At 39.2% G+C, this 20,765-nt stretch overlaps 1 protein-coding gene across 7 annotated transcripts in view; it reads left to right on the forward strand.

Moving 5' to 3' along the window:
* The window catches only part of ZNF438 (zinc finger protein 438), a 186,756-nt gene that overhangs the window by 156,602 nt on the left and 9,389 nt on the right, over positions 1 to 20,765 (forward strand). For 3 of the 7 annotated variants that reach the window (XM_030798442.1, XM_030798443.1, XM_030798444.1), the window contains one exon: positions 17,113 to 17,212. The exons of the other annotated variants lie outside the window; for them this stretch is intronic. In XM_030798442.1, the coding sequence (XP_030654302.1) occupies positions 17,113 to 17,212 (100 nt within the window). The remainder of the gene's footprint in view (positions 1 to 17,112; positions 17,213 to 20,765) is intronic. 7 annotated transcript variants of the gene reach the window in all.

A 20,765-nucleotide genomic window follows, 5' to 3' on the forward strand; every position in this document is an offset into this window, starting at 1 on the left:
ATAACTTAAATTATGGAAAATTACATCAATAAGGAAAAATAATATATATGAGTATGTGTAAGTCCTAAGAATTGCCCAGTTATTCATTAATTTACTCATTCATTCATTCAAATGCTATCTGTGTATCTTAGATTAATATTAATATTTTTTAACAAAAGCATCGGATGTATTAATTATGATTCTGTTTATGATCAAATATCATTTATGGCCAGGTACAGCAGCTCCCACCTGTAATCCCAGCACTTTGGGAGGCTGAGGTGGGAGGATAACTTGAGGCCAGGAGTTTGAGACCAGCCTGGGCAACGTAGCAAGACTCCGTCTCTACAAAAAAATTTCCAAATTAGCTGGGCGTGATGGCTCATGCCTGTAGTCCCAGCTACTTGGAAGGCTGAGCTAGGAGAATTGCTTGAGCCTAGGAGTTTGAGGCTGCAGTGAGCTATGATCATGCCATGGCACTCCAGCCTGGGCAACAGAACAAGACCTTGTCTCTAAATATATATATATATATATACACACACACACACACACACATATATATGTAATATGTTACATATATATTTGTTTAATTGCACGTACATAATTTGACATGAGAAGTTTGCTGGGCACATGCTATTTATTAATTAAATGCAGATTGATTTATTTAACAAACCATTGATGGCTAGCTATAAATTATGATACCATTGAATTTCCAACTTATAAACACATACACACATATTATATGCATTTCTGTATAAAATTCAGATAAGACATTACCAACAGAGTTGTAAGCCTTAAATTAAGGAAAATATGCTGTACTAACATACTGTCCCCAAACAAAGTTCATATGGTAGAAGCAAGTTTAATGATCACCAAGGTAATTCATACGAGGAACTATCAGATGCTATGAAGAATCCAAAGGTAAATCATACAGAGCCTGAGCTTTTAGGCTCTAAAATCCTGTTGGAACAGCATATATGCATGTCCTTAATTAGAATAAAGCATGACTAATGCTGTACTAGAAGTGAGTATGACATATTTTGAAAATCAGAATGAAAGGACAGTTGGTTAAGCCAGAGATTTTGAGGCTGGTCAGGAAACACAATGGAAGACATGACATTTGTTTAGGATATTAACATATATGTACCAGTCAAGCAAGTGGAAATGCCAGGGGGTTTAAAGCTGGGAAGAACTGGCAGCATTATTAACGGAGAAAACAAATTTGAAATTCTGGTTTCTTCTATTTAAATGTTACCTAATTTCAGATAAAGAGATTTAACATTGTACTATCACTCTAACAATAAGTTATACTATATTATAGATTTTTCTATTATAACCTAGTGTCATTGTTATTCCTTTCTGTGTGAGAATATAATTTATAGAATTTTGAGAAGTTCATGAGACTTATTTTGTTACAATTTTCTATGTCATTCTTTCAGGATTTAGGGATAGGATTTAGTTTTCCATAACCTCCTTTTTTTGTCTGATATTTTCAAATGATGAACTAAACTGTGTTTTTCAAAAAAGAGGCATGAAAACAACATAATAAGGCCAACTGTTTAGATTTGGTGAAAGAAAGACAAAGTCACCACACTGATTAAAAATGCAAGTGAATTTATTTACTTGCCATGTAAGAAAACTCACACAGGTAAGCAGTATCACCAAATGATTCTCTGACAGGGACAATGTATGTGTCTTATGTGCTAAGAAGTAGTTCACTGTGATTATGCCAATTGACCATTGAAGTTTGTACCTTGGATAGTCAGAATGAAGTTTAAGTTCCTACACAGTTGGTTAATGCAAGTCACATTGTTCATTGGTCAGGAAGGAATCTTCATTTAAGTCAAATGAGAGTCTGTTTTACTGGAGTCTCTCAATTCTTTTTTTTTTTTTGAGACGGGGTCTCGCTCTTTCACCCAGCCCGGAGTGCAGTGGCGCAATCTCGGCTCACTGCAAGCTCCGCCTCCTGGGTTCACGCCATTCTCCTGCCTCAGCCCCCCCGAGTAGCTGGGACCACAGGCGCCCGCCACTGCGCCTGGCTAATTTTTTGTATTTTTAGTAGAGACGGGGTTTCACTGTGTTAACCAGGATGGTCTCGATCTCCTGACCTCGTGATCCGCCCGCCTCGGCCTCCCAAAGTGCTGGGATTACAGGCGTGAGCCACCGAACCCAACCTTTTTTTTTTTTTTTTTTTTGAGATGGAGTCTTGCTCTGTCACCCAGGCTGGAGTGCAGTGGCGCGATCTCGGCTCACTGCAAGCTCTGCCTCCCGGGTTCGTGCCATTCTCCTGCCTCAGCCTCCTGAGTAGCTGGGACTACAGGTGCCCGCCCCCACCCCCGGCTAATTTTTTGTATTTTTAGTAGAGACGGGGTTTCACCATGTTAGCCAGGATGGTCTCAATCTCCTGACCTCGTGATCTGCCCGCCTCGGCCTCCCAAAGTGCTGGGATTACAGGCGTCAGCCACTGCACCTGGCCTCTTTTTTTTTTTTTGAGACAGTCTCGTTCTGTCGCCCAGGCTAGAGTGCAGTGCTGCAATCTCGGCTCACTGCAATCTCTGCCTCCCGGGTTCAAGTGGTTCTTCTGCCTCAGCCTCCTGAATAGCTGGGACTACAGGAGCGCACCACCACGCCTAGCTAATTTTTGTATTTTTAGTAGAGAGGGGGTTTCACCATGTTGGCCAGACTGATCTTGAACTCCTGACCTCGTAATCCGCCCACCTCAGCCTCCCAAGGTGCTGGGATTACAGGCCTGAGCCACCGTGCCTGGCCGAGTCTCTCAATTCTTAGTCACTTGTCAGCCTTACAGTTAAGTTTGCCATTTCCTAGACAAGTCTTCTGCAGGTAGAGAAGTTTTCTTACACAGTTCTTCTACCACTTTTCTCAACTCTGTCATAACATTTGTATTATTTAAAGGTAGCTTTCAAATTGTGAGTGTCATTTCTATTTCATAAAAGTAAGAAGTCGGGGTGGAGAGAGCAAATGGTTTGAGGCAGACACACAGGCGGCCCCCTTTGTGTTAGCTGCCCCCTTTGCCCCCACTGCAGTTAGCTGGACATGTGCTGTACAGCTACTACTAAGTTCCCAAATCTTTACATGATTTGACTGCACAACCACAGCCATTACTGTCTATCATGTGAATTCATATTTGAATCTTTTTAAAAAACCCCTAGATTTTCTGATTCAATAAAAAATGGTTATGATACTGTCTAAAAATGTATTCTATGTCTTGCAGACATAAAACTATATACTTAGAGCTTACAGACCTAACATTTTGGTATTCGTGAATAAGGATATTAGAACTCAAGTAAGGCATACTTAGGGAGGAGCTAGTTAATACTCATATCATTCTTCAAGTTTGAGGAAAAGACCTTACTTATTTTGGACTTAGTATCAGTTAGGTCTTTTATAAAGTTCTTGATGAATTTTCTATCTTTAGCAGGATTTAAAGCATCCCAGCATGTAGTAGGCTCTCAAATGCATATTAAATTATGTATAAAATGCTTTAAACTCTCAAAGAGTTTTTATAAATCAATCACACCTGTTGCTGTGAAAACATTGTAATTTTTTTTTAATGAAACACCAAAGTGGATGGAATTCTAAGGCCAATGAAAGCAAATGTTCATTTAACAAGTATTTATTGTCTTTGAAGAGACAGTGAGCAAAAGAAGCAAAGGGGGGGAAAGTAAAACCAAACTAAGCTCCTCTCTTGCAGCTGTTGTAATTAATAACACTGGGCTGCCTATCCAAGGAGGGGTTTCCTTTTATGGGGATTTAACCTGAAAGTGCTTTATTCTTGTTATCTAATCGTAGTTTCACTCTTTCGAACATGGTATGAAAGCTATTTTCTTAAGCTCTCTATTTTTTCTTTTCCTCCTTGCCCATATCTCCCCTTTCCTCTCTATCTGGTGAAAGAACACTGATCTGGACAGCTGAGCTCTGGTCATTGTTATGTGCTTCTTTTTAGGCTCTGTGATCTTGGCCAAATCAGTAAACCTCAGTCCCTTCATCTTTCCAATGGAGATAGTAATTCTCATCCTGTAACAGTCAAATGCAGTAGGTATGGTTGATTCTCATTATTTGTAGTATTTATATTCTAGAAGGCTGTTAGGAACACCGAATTAGCAAATACTGAGCCATTTATTCCTAGGCAATATTCAAGGTTAGGTTCTTGTGAGCCTCTAGTCACAACATTTTGGTCAACAACTGATACATGACCTTGTTATAAGTGTATTTCTGTTAAAAGATACTTTATTTAATAGACAGGGTTAATTTTTTAACATTGAACTCAGAGACACAGCACTATAACTCATGCCTCAACAAAGCTTCTCTAATACAAGTGTTTTCTCCGTAGAGCACATCACAGTTGTCTTGTGTGTAGGAGCACTAGACAGCACCCAGCACTATGCTGGAGACCCTAAGTAAACAGTAAAATCACCAAGAAAAAGAAGCACAAAAAATGCAAAAAAAAAAAAAAAAAAAGTGGCAGATTTTGAAATGTGAAAAGGATGTGTGTTTACAGTATGAGAGCTGAAAGAAGAAAGCAGGACACCACCTTGTTCTGCCTCACCTGGGAATTTGCGTGTCAAGTGGCTCAAACTTTTTTTTCTCCACACATGTCCATGAGTGACCGTGAAAGCACCACAAGTATTGATTTTGGGGTTAAAAATAAATTTTAGCAAGTAGGCAAATTCACAAATACAGAATCTGCAAATAATGAGAATCAACTGTATATGAATACGCCTTGTAAAAACTTTGAAAGCACAGTAGAAGCCTCAGGATAATTTACAGAATAAAAGCTATTTTTATGACGTTTTTCTCAGATAAAATGACTTTGTGCATTATAAATTTCAAGTTAATAAAGTAACATATTATTCAAAGGTGACCATAAATTCTTAGTTCAGTAAAGCTACAAAGAAAACTACTATTGCAAGATCTGTGACTCTCCAGCCCTCACACTGAACACACAGTAGCAAAGAGTACCACTGTAATTCAATGCTTTGCATTTAGTGGTTAACATTGCTTTATGACCTCATTATTGGGGGAAAATATCATTCCCTATGTATTACCAAAATATTATGTTTCCAAATATGTGATATTCATATGGAAACATTTTGATCTTAACAAGTGGAGTAAATGCTGTTCTTGGACTTTTGGTACCATTTTATGCTGCAGAGCAAGTACAGATTGACATTTGCAAGCTGGTTTTGGTTAACTCCTTAATGTTGGAAATTGGAACTTTCCTATGTAATAACTTCTACAAAATACCACTGTGCATTATTAGTATGTTATACTGTTGACAGAAGAACAAATGGAAAACACACACATGCCTGTAGAAATATCCTTTTAGAATAAATGGAAATGACCTCGGTGGCCTAAAACCATAAAGTAGACCAGCCATATATGGAAGTTGAAATAAAATATTAGAGTTTAAAATATCAGTAAATTTAGATTATGAGTATTTTTGTTGTTTGAAATAGCTGTATTTCTTTCTTCTTTTTTCTTTTCTTTCTTTCTTTCTTTTTTTTTTTGAGATGGAGTTTGGTTCTTGTTGCCTAAGCTGGAGTGCAATGGTGTGATCTCGGCTCCCTGCAACCTCCGCCTCCCTGGTTCAAGCGATTCTCCTGCCTCAGCCTCCCAAGTAGCTGGGATCACAGGCACACACCACCACACTTGGCTAATTTTTTGTATTTTTAGTAGAAACAGGGTTTCACCGTGTTAGCCAGGCTGGTCTCGAACTCCTGACCTCAGGTGATCTGCCTGCCTTGGCCTCCCAAAGTGCTGGGATTACAGGCATGAGCCACTGTGGCTGGCCGAAATAGCTGTTTTTCTATTGCTTAAAAAGCAGGCTGGTAATCAGATAATTTGCTTGGGTGTGTATCATTGTCAGTGTGGCCGTTTGGCAGCAAAGTCTCTCAGAAATTCCAATTAACCATGTAAATATATTTCATAGCATCACATCTCACTTTGTCAGAACCCCTGCTGCCTTTATATCATTAACATAAATGCAGGTGCAAATAGCATTTATGTACTTTTGATAGAAAGCAGTTGGAGACATTTCACTGTGGGACACAACACTTTCAGATTGTGTACATCTGTTCAAATAATGTATCCAGCCCCAGTGACATGAACACAAGGATGGAAACATCTGCCCCTGAGACCATTTGCAATATAGCAGATGCTTGCATCTTTATTTATGCAGATGGTTAGTGTGATGGCTTGAGCAGGGATAAAAGCAAAGTAGTTTGACAGGGGTATTTAGGATGTTATGCAAGCCAAAAATAAAGGATAGGCATTTTCTGTTTTTAAAAATCTAATAACAATAGGAATAGAAATTCATAAATCTAGTAATGCTTTTAATAGAGTAAATATATTGTTCTTGTCTTTAAATTAATGGGCACCAAAATCCTAAAAACATTTATAGAATTCCAGCATCTAACTTGTATTAATTAGGAAGAGCAACTTATGATTACTTTTGTTTGGATAAAATAATTTTAAATGACTTTGAATACTTTTTGTTTAAAAAAATACGTCAGGCCGGGCATGGTGGTTCATGCCTGTAATCCCAGCACTTTGGGAGGCCAAGGTGGGCGGATCACCTGCGATCAGGTGATCCTAGCCAACATAGTGAAATCCCATCTCTACTAAAAATACAAAACATTAGCTGGGTGGGGTGGCAGGCACCTGTAATCCCAGCTACTCTGGAGGCTGAGGCAGGAGAATTGCTTGAACCGGGGAGATGGAAGTTGCAGTGAGTTGAGATTGTGCCATTGCACCCCAGCCTGGGCAACAAAAGCGAAACTCCGTCTCAAAAAAAAAAAAAAAAAAAAATTCTTTAAAAACACTGCTCTGTTTTTTGAAAAGATTATATACTACCAAGAGTATCTTAAAATTGGGGGAAAAATATAAATGTCATTTGAATATAACTTATCTCATATTCCATAAATGCAAATTTAAGTAAGATAAGTTTTTGAAACATTATATAAGATTTTTGTCAAGCATTTTATTTGGTTCATATTCTAATGCTGACAGCTAGTGATATTTTAATTATAATTAATATTCGTGTTAGGATAAATTACCTTTTAATACGTTATCAAAACTCTCTCCTATTGATCTGCCATGTTATATTCTCAAGGAAACAAAGGTGAAGAGAATAAAACCTAACAACAAAAAGTGAAACATTTCTAGATTTGATTTTCTATTCTCATTCACACAAACCTGCCCACTCACTCATCAACACACACAATTATAGAATCTCAAAAGACATAGGAAGTTAGATTTCATCTAATTCAGTTGTTCTCAGACTTTGTAGCTTCAGGACCCTTTACACTCTCAAAAATTATTGAGGACTCCAAAGAGCATTTGCTTGTATGGGTTGTATCTGTCAATATTTACCATATTTAGTAATGATAAAAAGAAAAATATATTTATGGATTTGTTTTGAAATAACCGTAAGCTCATTACATCTTAACAAAAATAACCTAGTTTAACGAAATTGACTATACTATAAAACTAATGACAAAAACCACAATTACTTTTGCACCAACCTAAATATTTTTCCAAAGCAAAAAAATAATAATAATGAGAAGACTGGCATTGATTTACATTTTCTGCAAATATCTTTAAATTCTGGCTTCATTGAAGATAGTTTGAGTCTCATATCTAGTCCTGCATTCAGTCAGTTGTGGTGTTGTATATGTTGACATATTTTTTTAAAAGCCAGCTTTTCAGTAGTCAGAAAGGAAGGGGATATTTTGGTAGGCTTTTCAGATAATCATGGATATTTTTCTTTGATACTATGCCAAAATTTGTCAGGTGGAAACTTCTTTCAGTTTAGTTGTACTGTGAAATTTGAAACCCTGTCCATGTACTTTTGTATTCTATTAGATTTTGTGTCTCATACTTGAGTGATTCTTTTATCCATGCATGTAACATTAAACTAAACTGGTCATTTAGAAAACACTAGTTAAGTGAGTTATGCAAATCTTCCATATACTTCATTGTACAATATTTTGAAAATCATTCATTAACGTAAGCACCAGTTTTTTGTTGTTGTTGTTTGTTTGTTTGTTTGTTTGTTTTTGAGACGGAGTCTCGCTCTGTCGCTCAGGCTGGAGTGCAGTGCTGCAATCTCGGCTCACTGCAAGCTCTGCCTCCCGGGTTCATGCCATTCTCCTGCCTCAGCCTCCCGAGTAGCTGGGACTACAAGTGCCCGTCACCACGCTTGGCTAATTTTCTGTATTTTTAGTAGAGATGGGGTTTCACTGTGTTAGCCAGGATGGTCTCAATCTCCTAACCTCGTGATCTGCTCTCCTCGGCCCCCCAAAGTGCTGGGATTACAGGCGTGAGCCACTGTGCCCGGCCCATAAGCACCAGTTTTACCTGAAAAGTAACTACTGGGAAACTTCAAGTTGCTGGTGGTGAATTCAAATTTTCCAGAATTCCAATTGCCACTTGAAAGAAAATGACTTTTATCATTGGCAACAAATACTGTTAGAAGTTATTTCTTGTAATGCCAAGCTCCATTCATTCACTTTTGAGAAAATGTCTGCCAGATACCCAAGTCTTAATATGTTCATTCAACATATTTCAACATATGTCTGTCAGCCATTTTTTCAAGTAAAAATGGTATTCCATGAAAAAAGTAGCCAGGTCAGCTTCATGGCTGAATCCAGTACTTGTCCTCAGGACAACAGTCCTATTTCTATATGCAGCAGACATGTACTCTGACTGTGAACGATTTCATCACAGAATATTAAAAAGGCATGTACTCAAGGATCAAAATTTTATAAAACTAAAATTTTGCACTGCTTTTTTGTTGTTCCACTGTGAGAGTGCCACAGTGAAGAATATGACTGCTTGAACAGTTTGTGGGCACTACCTTACTTGGCTAAGTTGCTAGAGAAGTTTTACCCCATCAGCGCAACAAGTGCAAATGTCGACACAAGGCAAATGACATCTTGATATGAGTATGAAAAGAGTATTTGGAACCCTCCGTGAGGTTCTGCAAACCCTACTCTCAGAAACACTAATCTAATCTAATCCTCTCTTGCTAAAGAGAGGAAACTATGGCCAGGAAGGCCGAAGGATTATTATCTTGCTCAAATTCATTCCAGCAGTATAATAAATAGAAACACCAAAGCCAGACGTCTACTCTGTATCATACACGTAATGCAGTTTGTCTTGTTTTCTCTGAGGAACTCCTCCCCCAGCCTCCCGCAAAAAGAAAATTCCTCAGATCCAAATCATTACACCATAGCACTGATATATTATCAAGTTTACTAAAGGAACAAGACTTGCCACATAAGGAATTTAGAAATTCTTTTAGCATTTTAGACTTTTCTTTCAGCCCTAATGTTCTTTAGTGTCATCAGTTTTAGAAGAAGGTGGTGTAAGATTAAGAAGTATCTAAGAAATGTATATTATTTTTAAAATTATAAAAGGCCTTTGTCATTTTTTTCTTCATTTTTACTCATTGAAAAATTACTTTGTCACTGCTTAAAAGTGTCATTAAATGTATTGTGTAATTGTTGCTTCAGAAAAGTCAGATTCTGGTGTAAGCCTGATTTGGTCACCAGAAGCTCTGTTAAAAGAAGGCCATAATACAGTGCTGTAGGGCATTGCGCATTGCTATGTGTGAGTTCATTAACTACCTCTCCAGTGACCATGCTGTAGATTTCTCTTAGAAGAAAGACATGTTCTCTCTCTCCTAACAGTTGCACTGTGATTGGAAAAAGGTTGTTCAAAAAGATCTTTCTTTTCTCAACATTGAGATGGATTATGTGGCACTCACCAGTCACTGAAAGAGACTGACATGTAAACAGATAAATTGCTAAACAACTTAGTTCTAAGTTCGGTGTGTTGGAATGGAGAGAGAACAGCTTTGGTGCCAGACAGACCTGGGTTAAAATCCAAGTCTCAATACCTGCTTTGTGATCTTGCAAGGAGTGTTGTTTTCACATCTATGGACTGGAGGTGTTAATACCAAGAATTGGTGGAGGACTTGAGATAGTAGATTAAGCATTCAGTCTGACTTCTGACTGAGGGGCATTTTAGTTCTTCAAAATAGAACTTCAGGGTTCTAGGGGTTCGAGGGAAGAATAGAAATGGATGAGTAGAGGCGGTGTATATGTACACATCTACCATAGATTGTCTCAGGAAGAAAAAGAAGGAGATGGGGCCTAACGACTCTTTCTTGTTGCTGTTGTTCTTCTGTTTGTGTGTTCAGCAGTAGCATAGCAGAAGGTAGCCAGTCGTCAATATGGTTGAGAGTTAATAGTTCGTTCCTTCAGTAAAAAATATGTTGTACAACTGCTAGCTCCTGATCTGGAGACTGAGACCCTGGCAGTAACAAAACAAGCCCCTGCTCTTTTGGAGCTTACATTTTAGCGAGGAGACAGATAATGTAATATCATCGTGAAGGTAAGTACCTCGAAGGACAGTGAAGCAGAAAAAGAAAATAGCAAGTGATCACATGGGGCTGAGCAGCTCCTTTCAGATAGGATGGTCACAGGCCAGCCTCCCTGAGAGCTGGGGAGCTCACCAATGGTGCAGTATCCCCGAGGCACAAGGGGCCTGGAAGGAAGGGTAGCCTCCAGACCAGGGTTGGGAATACTCCATTTCCTTATTTTCAGATGCACCTTTTTGTACATTTTAATATATCAGGATTTGAGCATTGTATATTTAGAGTTATAGTACTTCTCCTTTCCCCCATCACAGAAAATGTTTTTATAAATTTATTTGTGTGGCATAATCAAAGGCAAAAAGGGAGTTTACAAATAAAAGGGACAGTGAATGAGTTCCCACATAATAGCCTCTCTTTTTTCCACGAAGTCAATGTCAAAAAACATTGGCAAGAGAGAGATGGCCCTGGGGATAGGGCAGGGGTGGGGCAGAGGGAGAGTGCCTCAGAAGAGCAGGGGAAGGAACCTGGGCCACCAAGAGTCTCTTAGGGACAAGTAAATAGACTGTGGAATTGGTTTTGAACTAGAAACTTTAAACTTAGAACATTGTCCAGCGTTCACAATAGTTGGATTTCTCCAGCACAAAATAACAGGCAGTGGAAGTGGAGAGCACAAGGTGGGGCCAGCTGGGCAAGGTTCTGTAGGAAGACAGCAAGGGGGCAAACCTACACTATGAGGGGAGTGCGTGTGGATGGTCAGCCAGGAGGCCGGCTCTGGAATGGGAGGATCTACCTAAGGAGACCACTCACAGGCACACATAGCCTCGGGGCAAGGAGAAGCAGTGGGCTGTGTCATTACTCCATCTCCAGGGAGGTGGGAAAGTTAACTCTGACATATTCTTCATCTGTGGATGAGAGTAGATATTCCCTTCAACCCAGGTTTCATAGTCATCGCTAAAAGACAATAAACATATTGATGGAGAAGAAGGGTGGCAGAATTCAAAGGCAAAGGAATCCAAAGTAGTCACGACAGCTTTCAAACTCCGCTGCCTTCACTCTCGGTACTGGCTCAGGTCAGAATCTGATGGCATCAGTCACACGACAGGATCTGTAGATGCCAGCTAACTCATAGACAACTAACCTGGTCAGCTCCTCAGAGGTGACCAGCACAAACCACTCACCTCAGTACCCACCAGTGCCTGGGACTTCATGTTCTTTTTTATTATTTTCTTCAAAGTGTCAGTATTGTAGATGGTCCCTCTATGTTGAGGAAAGGTGTGTCTTCATTAAAGAAATAAGGAACAGTCAAGACTTACCAGCAGAAATGTTAGGGAATAATTATCAGCATAACAAGGGAATACTTGACTTCTTAAAGATCTGTGGCTGTCCAACCTTGTGCATTTGTACTTACAAATAATGAACTATTTGACATAAAAGCTGAGGTATAGAAAAACGTGCAGCAAAAAAATGTTATAAATCACTGTGAGTTAAAGATAAATCAGCAGTGAAGATAAAGCATCTGTAAAACTACTATAAAGCAGTGAAACAATTCATTTTTTAAAATGTAGTTTGCACATTCCTCAAAAATACCTCTTTTAGATAAAGTGAACTTACTTTTGAAATTATAGTATAAAAATGATACCTTTGTAATTTTGGTTCCCTGCTTTTTGAAACATTGTGATCTTTACCACTTTAGTTTCATAATCATAGTGTTTTGACCAAAGGCAAGAAACTTCCAGCCTTTTGCATGTGTCCTAGTTTAATTGTTCCAACTGACTTCACATTCTGATGTTGAAACCTTATCTTTCTGTTTATCCCACTGAGGAAAAGGTTTTCTTCACCAACTGTCATCTTGTTAGTCATCAAAGATACTTAACTGTTCCAACTGCTATTGAAAAATAAAAGTAGGCCGGGTGCAATGGCTCATACTTGTAATTCCAACACTTAGGGAACTGAGGTAGGAGGACCTCTTGAGCCCAGGAGTTTGAGACCAGCCTGGGCAACATGGTGAGACTTCAACTCTACAAAAAAATGTTTAAAAACTAGCCACACAGGGTGGTGTGCATGTGTTGTTCCAGCTACTTGGGAGGCTGAGGCAGGAGGATCACTTGAACCCAGGAGTTTGAGGCTGCAGGTGAGCTATGATCATACCATTCCCCTCCAGCCTGGGTGATAGAGCGAGTCCCTGTCTCAAAAGAAAAAGAAAATATAAAGAAAAAGGGCCCATTTTTAATTTGTTGGTGGAAGATTTCTTGCCATGCCATATCTGTGCAGCTCACTAAACCTCTTTTGTGGATGTGTCCATGTTCACCAGCCCTGTTGAGAAACAGCTGACTCGGCAAATGTCAGAATGTCCTGGAAGGACAGTGTGCACAGGTGTTTGTGATGGTGATAGAAGGTCAAATGAAACGACCTGCTGCTTTTCACCATGTTGGAGTTCAGTTATCAAGGTCCAAATTTCAACTGTGAGACTCAACTGAGTATTAACAATTTTAGTGATAATAACAACAAAAAGAATATTGAGAGAATGGGGTTAACAAAGCATTTCAGAAGTTTCCATTTGCCTGGCTTAGTGTCTTTGTAAGGTCATTAGCTCTTAGTTAACTTCTTATGCTCCTCTGTCATTCTTAGATTTGAGTAAAGATACTGGCTTGAATGTTTTGTAATAATGAATAAAATCTTATGCATGCTACAAATTATTTTTGCCAAAAAATAAACAACTCTATCTTTCTAAATGTATTAAAAACGAACATATTTCATATGGCTTTCAACCATTTTTTATCAGAAGCATTCCAAATCAAAAACAATTCCTTCCAGAAATAAGAACTAATAAAAGCTTCATAATTAGAATGAAGAAGAAATTCATTGAAATTGAGAATCATTAAAATATATTTTAAATGGTAAAGCTTTTTAAATGTACTTTTCCCTTGGGACATTAACTATATGGCCCTGAAAGAATAATTAGTTACTTCAGTTTATCAACCATGTTGTGTTATTTTTTTTAATTGCCACTAGTATTCTAGGTAATTGGCTTTCAAATTCTTTCACAAAGAGTGCTTGTTTCCTCTTGCAGCATGATATAGCCGGCCCTCCACATCCTGGGTTCTGCATCTGTGGGTTCTGCATCCATGGATTCAACTAACCACAGATTGAAAAAAAAATTTCTAATTGCATGTATATTGAATATGTATAGACATTTTTTTTCCTTGTCATCATTCCCTAAACAATACGGTAAAACAGCTATTTACATAGTATTTACATTGCACTAGGTATTAAAAGCAGTCTAAAGATTATTTGGGGTATACAAGAGGAGGTATGCATAGGTTATGTGCAAACACTGTGCCATTTTACATCAGGGTTTTGAGCATCTATGGATTTGCGTGTCTAAAGGAGGTCACTGCCCTGTGGAGGAACCAATCCCCCACAGATGGTAAGGGACAACTGTATTTATATATCTCATTTAGTCCATTTTAGGGGCTATAGTTCCTCTTTCAGTGCCTAACTTTTGTTTTTGTACTCAGGCTGTCTTAAAACTTGTAAGAATTTATTCGGCAAAATACTAAAGTCTACAAGACAAGTGTCCCTGACCCCACTCTGGGCCCCATCCCCCACCGCAGGGCCACTGAGATCTGTACTTACCCCACTTTCTTGCACAACTACTAGGGTAGTTGCTTTCTTCCCTGCTAGGTTTAAGACCAACAATTGGCCTCACTACTTACTAGGTATAAACAAAAGTGGGAAGGAGTGTCTCCATAAAGTAGCTCTTTAAAATGCATGTATGTTAACCCTATTCACATTGAATTGTTAATCCAATTAGTACTTTATCAATTGGGATACAAAAATTTACAGAAGGGCAAGTGGGAGTGGGGTGTGGACAGGGAATCAAAGAGCCTGGCAAGACGGATTGGATTAGATGTTAGGAAAGATTGAGCTACCAGTATGAGTGTCAGGAGAGAGGCACAAGATTTAAAATACAGTTTCATTATTTACAAACGTAGAAGCAAAGGAAAACTTCCTCTTCACCCCTCTGAAGTTTCACTGATAATGAGCTGACAGATCAGCAGATTAATTGGAGAAAAGTTATATACATTGAATCAGTTGTGTTACATGACACGAGAGCCTTCAGAATGCAGACCCAAAGATGGGAAACTGTCCGTTTTCATGCTGAGGTTCAACAAAACATGGATAGCTGTGGAGAAATGTAATTGAACAAAAGGGATGTGATCTAATGCTAATGGAGTGAGTGGGGAAACCCACCAAGGCTTGTCTGTTTTGGATTGCTGTTGACCTCTCTGTGCAGCATCCCTTCCTTCTGGGTATGAGACAGGACCCTCTCTGGAATGGGGGTCCAATGACCTACAATCAAACAAGTAGGTCAGATCATTTCTTTATGGCCAGGGTTAGAGTAATAATTTCAGGTTTTATGGTTGGCTTTGGGGAAAAGTGGTTCTGGTTTCTATGACTCACCTTGGGGAAGAGAGATTCTAGATTCTATGGCTAATCTCGGGGGAAAATGAAGGGCCAGGGACAGAAGGGCAGAGAGATTTTTGCTTCTGAGATCTTCATTTTGGGAAACTATCTTTTGAGGCCAGCACAAGTAATAGCCATTTCTTTTCTCTTTCCTTCATTTACCTTTCAAAATAGAAACACTACTTTAAGGCTTCAGAACTACTTCCATATGCTGAGCATTCAAGGTTTGTGCCCTTTTTTCCCACCAAAAATAAATGTCAACAACCTGATAGTCTCTTGCAAGAGAAAGTGGAAAACTAGCATATCTGCTGAGCATCTAACATGCAGCAGGAACTACTTGCGCCATCATGGGTATTTTTCTCATTTAATCCTGACAGGGACCTTTGTAGGCAGATATTATTATGCCCATTTCATAGATCCTAACATGTAGGCACAGAGAGCGAAGTGCCAAAGCCACAGGTACATGACAGAGCCAGGAGTTGAAACCAAATCTGTCTAAACCCCAAAACAGACAATCTTTTTACTGAAGATCAGATACTGGCCATAACCACACGTAGTAGCTTACAGTCAGCATGCAGAGGCAGAAAGAGCCTTTGGAATAAAATGGGCTAGGATTTGAGTTCCGGCACTGTTACTTATGAGCTTAGAAATCCTTGTAAAACAGACTTGGCCGGGCACGGTGGCTCACGCCTGTAATCACAGCACTTTGGGAGGCTGAGGCAGGTGGATCACTTAAGTCCAGGAGTTCAAGACCAGCCTGGACAACATGGCAAAACAATATATAAAAAATACAAAAAGTAGCCCAGCATGTTGGTGTGCACCTGTAGTCCCAGCTACTTGGGAGGCTGACGTGGGAGGATCACCTGAGCCTGGGGAGTTTGAAGCTGCAGTGAGCCGTGATTGCACCGCTGCAGTCCAGCCTGAGTGACAGAGTGAGACCCTGTCTCAAAAACAAACAGATACAACAGTGGTTCCTAATTCAGGTTTTTTGGGTATTAAGTGAGATAATGCATGTTATATATTTTGCATACTACCTAACCCATAAAATCTGCTTATCATTGGGATAACATTAAAGAAACAGTATTGATAAAGAAGCCCAGCTTCTCAGAAAATGAGAAGTTCCTTCCCTGCTAAGTGAGGTGATGGATGCACTGTTTGACAAGACAAATCTCAAAGGCCTGTGCTGAGTGGAAGTTGCCTGCATGTCACTGGTGGTGTTAAGGAGGAAGAGGGGAGTTAGCTAAGAGCAATAATTGAGCAGAACACAACAAGTATGTCAAGGAGAGTGGACTAAACCAGACTCAGGATACAAGATCTCCAGTTAGGAATGTGCTTATTTCCTTTGCATTGTCTCAAATTTCCTGAAATTTAGGTCTGAGACATGATGACTCTAGAAGGTCTCCATGCTGCAGATATGTGGACTAGAAATGCATTTGGCATCCTGAGTCCTTAGAAACAAAAGAACACTTGTGCCTATTGCCGGCGCGTTTTACAGTGCACGCTCTATAGTCAATGCTCAATAAATTCCTGTTGACTCTGACTGCTACTGCAGACCCTGGACAGTGGCTTGGGGAGAGGATAGGCAATGGCTAAAGGTGTTTTTAGGTTTTTCAACAAAATTAAGTTGCACTCCCTTGTGTTATGAGACATTGCTTTTATCCCAGACCTCTCCAGGGTTTTACCATATTTATTTTAACTAGAGACCATCTTGGGAAACAGTTTGAACCCCAACTGGAATTTATTATTTGAAAGCCAAGTGGCAGGGAAAACAGGAATAACAATGAATGAAATTGAAAATAGAGTATTTCAGTTTAATAAAATTAAAACCAGAACAACACCTAAAATTTTTGGCTCTTTAGTGACCAAGACTTGGCAGAACTTTCCTCGTGAGCCTGGATCCAGGGGGCCTGTTTCAAGAGCAGGGGCACGCCTCTCTTTCTCTGCCTGCTCCCTTCTGCACTCTTAGCAGTAGGCTTGTGGGCCCCAGCAGATGGAATAATGGAATTTTGCCCAAACCAGCGACCAGATGAGGTTGAACAACTTTATTCAGAAGCAACAAAGCAGGCTTTGGTTCTGCCAATGGAAATCAGGAAGTGAGCTGTTTGTAGCTATCTAGAGAATTGCCTCATGTGCTTGTCTCTTAATACTATTTGTGGTAGCTGCATTGTGAAACAGTTTAATAAAGCTGGGAAAGACATTGGCACCTAGTGCTATTGAGCCCTCATTCTTTCCTCCACTGCCTTTAACATGTAAATGATATCCATCAGATCCAATCCTTTGATGGCAATGGAGGAGGAGGAGGAGGACATACATTGCACAATCTCCAAATATCCATCAGCCTTTCTGGATTTCTGAGTCCTATGGATAGTAAGTGGCAAATTCAAATATAAAAATATGCTTTTGCTTTCAAATGACTATTAATTCTCTGTGAGTTATCTCTAATAAGTGGGCTTTCAGAAAGTTAGTATAATTTAATGGTAATAGAGATTTTAGGCCAGATGCGGTGGCTCATGCCTGTAATCCCAACACTTTGGGAGGCCAAGGTGGGTGGATCACTTTAGGTCAGGAGTTCAAGACCAGCCTGGCCAACATGGTGAAACCCCGTCTTTACTAAAAATAGAAAAATTAGCCGGGCATGGTGGCACATGCCTGTAATCCCAGCTACTCGGGAGGCTAAGGCAGGAGAATCACTTGAACCTGGGAGGTAGAGGTTGCGGTGAGCCAAGATCTCACCACTGCACTCCAGCCTGGATGACAGCAAGACTCTGTCTCAAAGAAAAAAAAGAAAAGAAAAGAAATTTTAGAATATGACAAGCCATTTCTATTTCAAAATTTCTTTACTTTTTTCTGTTTAAAATTTAGACATGGTATTATATTTTGTGATAAATTCGGACAACTTTGCATCTAATCCCCCCACCCCTTTGAAAGAAAATGAAGAAAAAGGTCATTGCTTCTAATTGGAGTGGGACAGCTCTGGGTTGTGTGGACTTTGGCAGATTATTTAACTTCCTCAAACCTCATTTTTCTTAATCTGTATAAGGGGAACAGTAATACTTATTTGCAGAGTTTGGATGAAGATTTAATTAAAAGACCTAGCACCAATTCTAGACCATAATAAGGGCTCAACACTTCCCAGTTTCCCTTTAATCCCAGCTAGATCAATTTCTCACCAACTGTAAATGTCACTTTTCAAAATCGTTATTTTAGTATGCTTAACATATTAAAAACAGCCCATATTTAAGATCCTAATATTAAGTATTCCTGTTGAATAATTGTACAAAATTAATTTTACTGAGCGACCCTTTTATGTCTTCAGTTAATAAAAGTCCATGTTTAGTACCCGAGAGTCCTGTGAGTCTCTTTAACTGTGTTACAGGTAGTTTTGCAGGATTTTCAGAAATTATGAATGTCAGTGGAAATTTTTGCTTCTCATTATTTAGTGCACAGTTCTGTAAGATCTGTAATTTAGTGGGTGCAGGTGAGAGTTTTTAGATCACACCATCTGTGAAAGGCCTTGTAAATGTGTAGTGGAATAAACCACTGTTGTATAACTATATTGCCAAGAAAGACTTTCTGCAGCCATACTATCTTAGTATGTTAGAGTTTTTAAAAACTTAATGGCATTTTCAGCTTCTCGAAGGACTCCTGTTGTTCAGACTAATAAAAAAAAATAAAAAAATAAAATAAAAATAAAAAAATGAGTTATTCTAGCATAACTGACCTTTATTACAAATTGCCTTATTTTATCTTAAAGAGCAAATGTTTGGAGGAATAATTCATACAACTCCACTTGTCCTTGGGAGGTAATGAGCTCTGATACTTCTCAGTGCTTAACTTTGGTGGATAGTTACGCACTGCCTGTCGGATTACTTACTAGATTACTTCCCTGATCGTTAGCAATTCTTGTCATTAAGTAGTCAAGGAAAATAAAAGACATGAGCCATTCTCTGTGTGTACATCTAGACAGTCATTTATGCATAGACACACACTCATCACAAATATCCCAAAAGATACTGCTTTTTAAAACTGATTCAACTAGGGAAACTTTCGTTTTCCTTTCATTCATTAAACAAATATGTCTAAGCACCTCCTGTGTGCCAGGCACAGAGGGTATTCAGTGGGAAACTAGCACTTATCCCATTCCTGACTTCTTAGTTCCCCCAGGTCCCTCCACCCAACAAAGGCCACCATAATCCTGATTTCTTTTGTTTCATTTCAGAGATATTCTGCACATATAAAGGATATATTTGTGTGCGTATCTTCTCATTTTTGTTAATCCAAGTGATAGCATACTGTACGTCTCCCATCTTGGAGAGTATTCCAGATCACCCTGATTCATTCTTTGTTTTTATTACTGCATGGTATTACGTTGTATGGTTGGATGATTATCTTATTAGCACCCTGTTGGTGGACACTTAAGTAATTAGCAGGGTTTTTTCTCTTCTGTTTCTGTGGCCTTGCTGTCTTTCTCCTGCCTTGCGTTTCTACTAACACATTGGTTTCATTTCCTATCCTTAATGATTCTGAGAAATTGGATTCAACACCACCTTCGTGGAGACCCTCACCCTTGTATGTACTTCCTGATAGATCCAGACAAGCATAAGTATGTTAAATGTACTCAACAAGACCTTATCTTTTCACCCCACAAACTCTTTGTGATTAGCTTGTGATATTGATCATGAACCGCCTTTCAACTCCAGCATCCACTTCTTTAAATTGCAGGGACCTTGAGGAGCATGGACTCAGTTTGGCAGACATCATACCGGTCGTCTGGGCCTCTGTCACTTCAGGTTGCCCACACTGCTCACACTGATCAGTGGTCTCGCAGCCGGGACAGAGCTCAGGAGTGTCCTTTTGTTCCCAGGCCACAGTGGCCTCCTTTTCCTTTGAATGCCCTTACTCTTCCTATGTGATTTTATTTCCACTATAATGTGGAGACATTTGAAGATCAGTTGAAGCACATTAACTTCAAATATATCATAATTAGCTCACTCCCTTTTGGTATGGCTCTATGAAGTGTATCTGGTTTCATTTCTGGAAACCTTAACTGTCAGAAGGTTGCTTTCTCACACTTGGTCATAAAAAATAGGAAGCCCCTTCCCAATTTAAGTCTTCAGAGACTTTGAGGTGACCTTGACCACTGTTGTTGCTTCAGCTGCATCTTCTGCTGTCTGTTGTTTCTGCCTTTCTTCATGTTGACATTACCATGCTCTGCCTCTGAGGTTCGGTTTCCCTTTCTATTGTTCCTGTCTTCGCTCTAATCCCCCCACTCTTCCTCTCTGTGTGTCTGTTTTCTGTAGAGCTTGCTTGTTTCTTTGACTATTTCAGTTTATGCCCCAGCAGCATAATTTACCATTCTCTTTTGTTATTTCCTCAGATAGTTAGTTGATTATTAGCTCCTTATTCTGGCAATAAATAAAATTACATTTAAAAATGTCTCAAAGAAATATCCTCTGTTTCTTTTTTAATTTTCAAAATATTGAAATGTTAAAGATCATTTTTAAATTGTGTTCTTTTTTTCCCCACTGTTTACAAAATTTCCAAGGCTCAACCTCTAAATTATTTATTTTTCTCATTGATCACTCTATTACCGCTTAAAAAATTCAACATATATTTAGTAAATCTCTGTCACATACTGGACACTGTAGGCCCTAAAAACACAGACCAACTCCCTGTCCTCTAGGAATTCTAGGGAAGGCAGGCAATATATGTGATACTTTATTTATTTATTTTTTATTTTTTGAGATGGAGTCTTGCTCTGTCGCCCAGGCTGGAGTGCAGTGGCTCTATTTCGGCTCACTGCAAGCTCCTGGGTTCATACCATTCTCCTTCCTCAGCCTCCCGAGTAGCTGGGACTACAGGCACCCACCATCACGCCCAGCTAATTTTTTTGTATTTTTAGTAGAGACAGGGTTTCACC

Source organism: Nomascus leucogenys, chromosome 18, assembly GCF_006542625.1.
Source record: "Nomascus leucogenys isolate Asia chromosome 18, Asia_NLE_v1, whole genome shotgun sequence".
NCBI lineage: Eukaryota > Metazoa > Chordata > Mammalia > Primates > Hylobatidae > Nomascus > Nomascus leucogenys.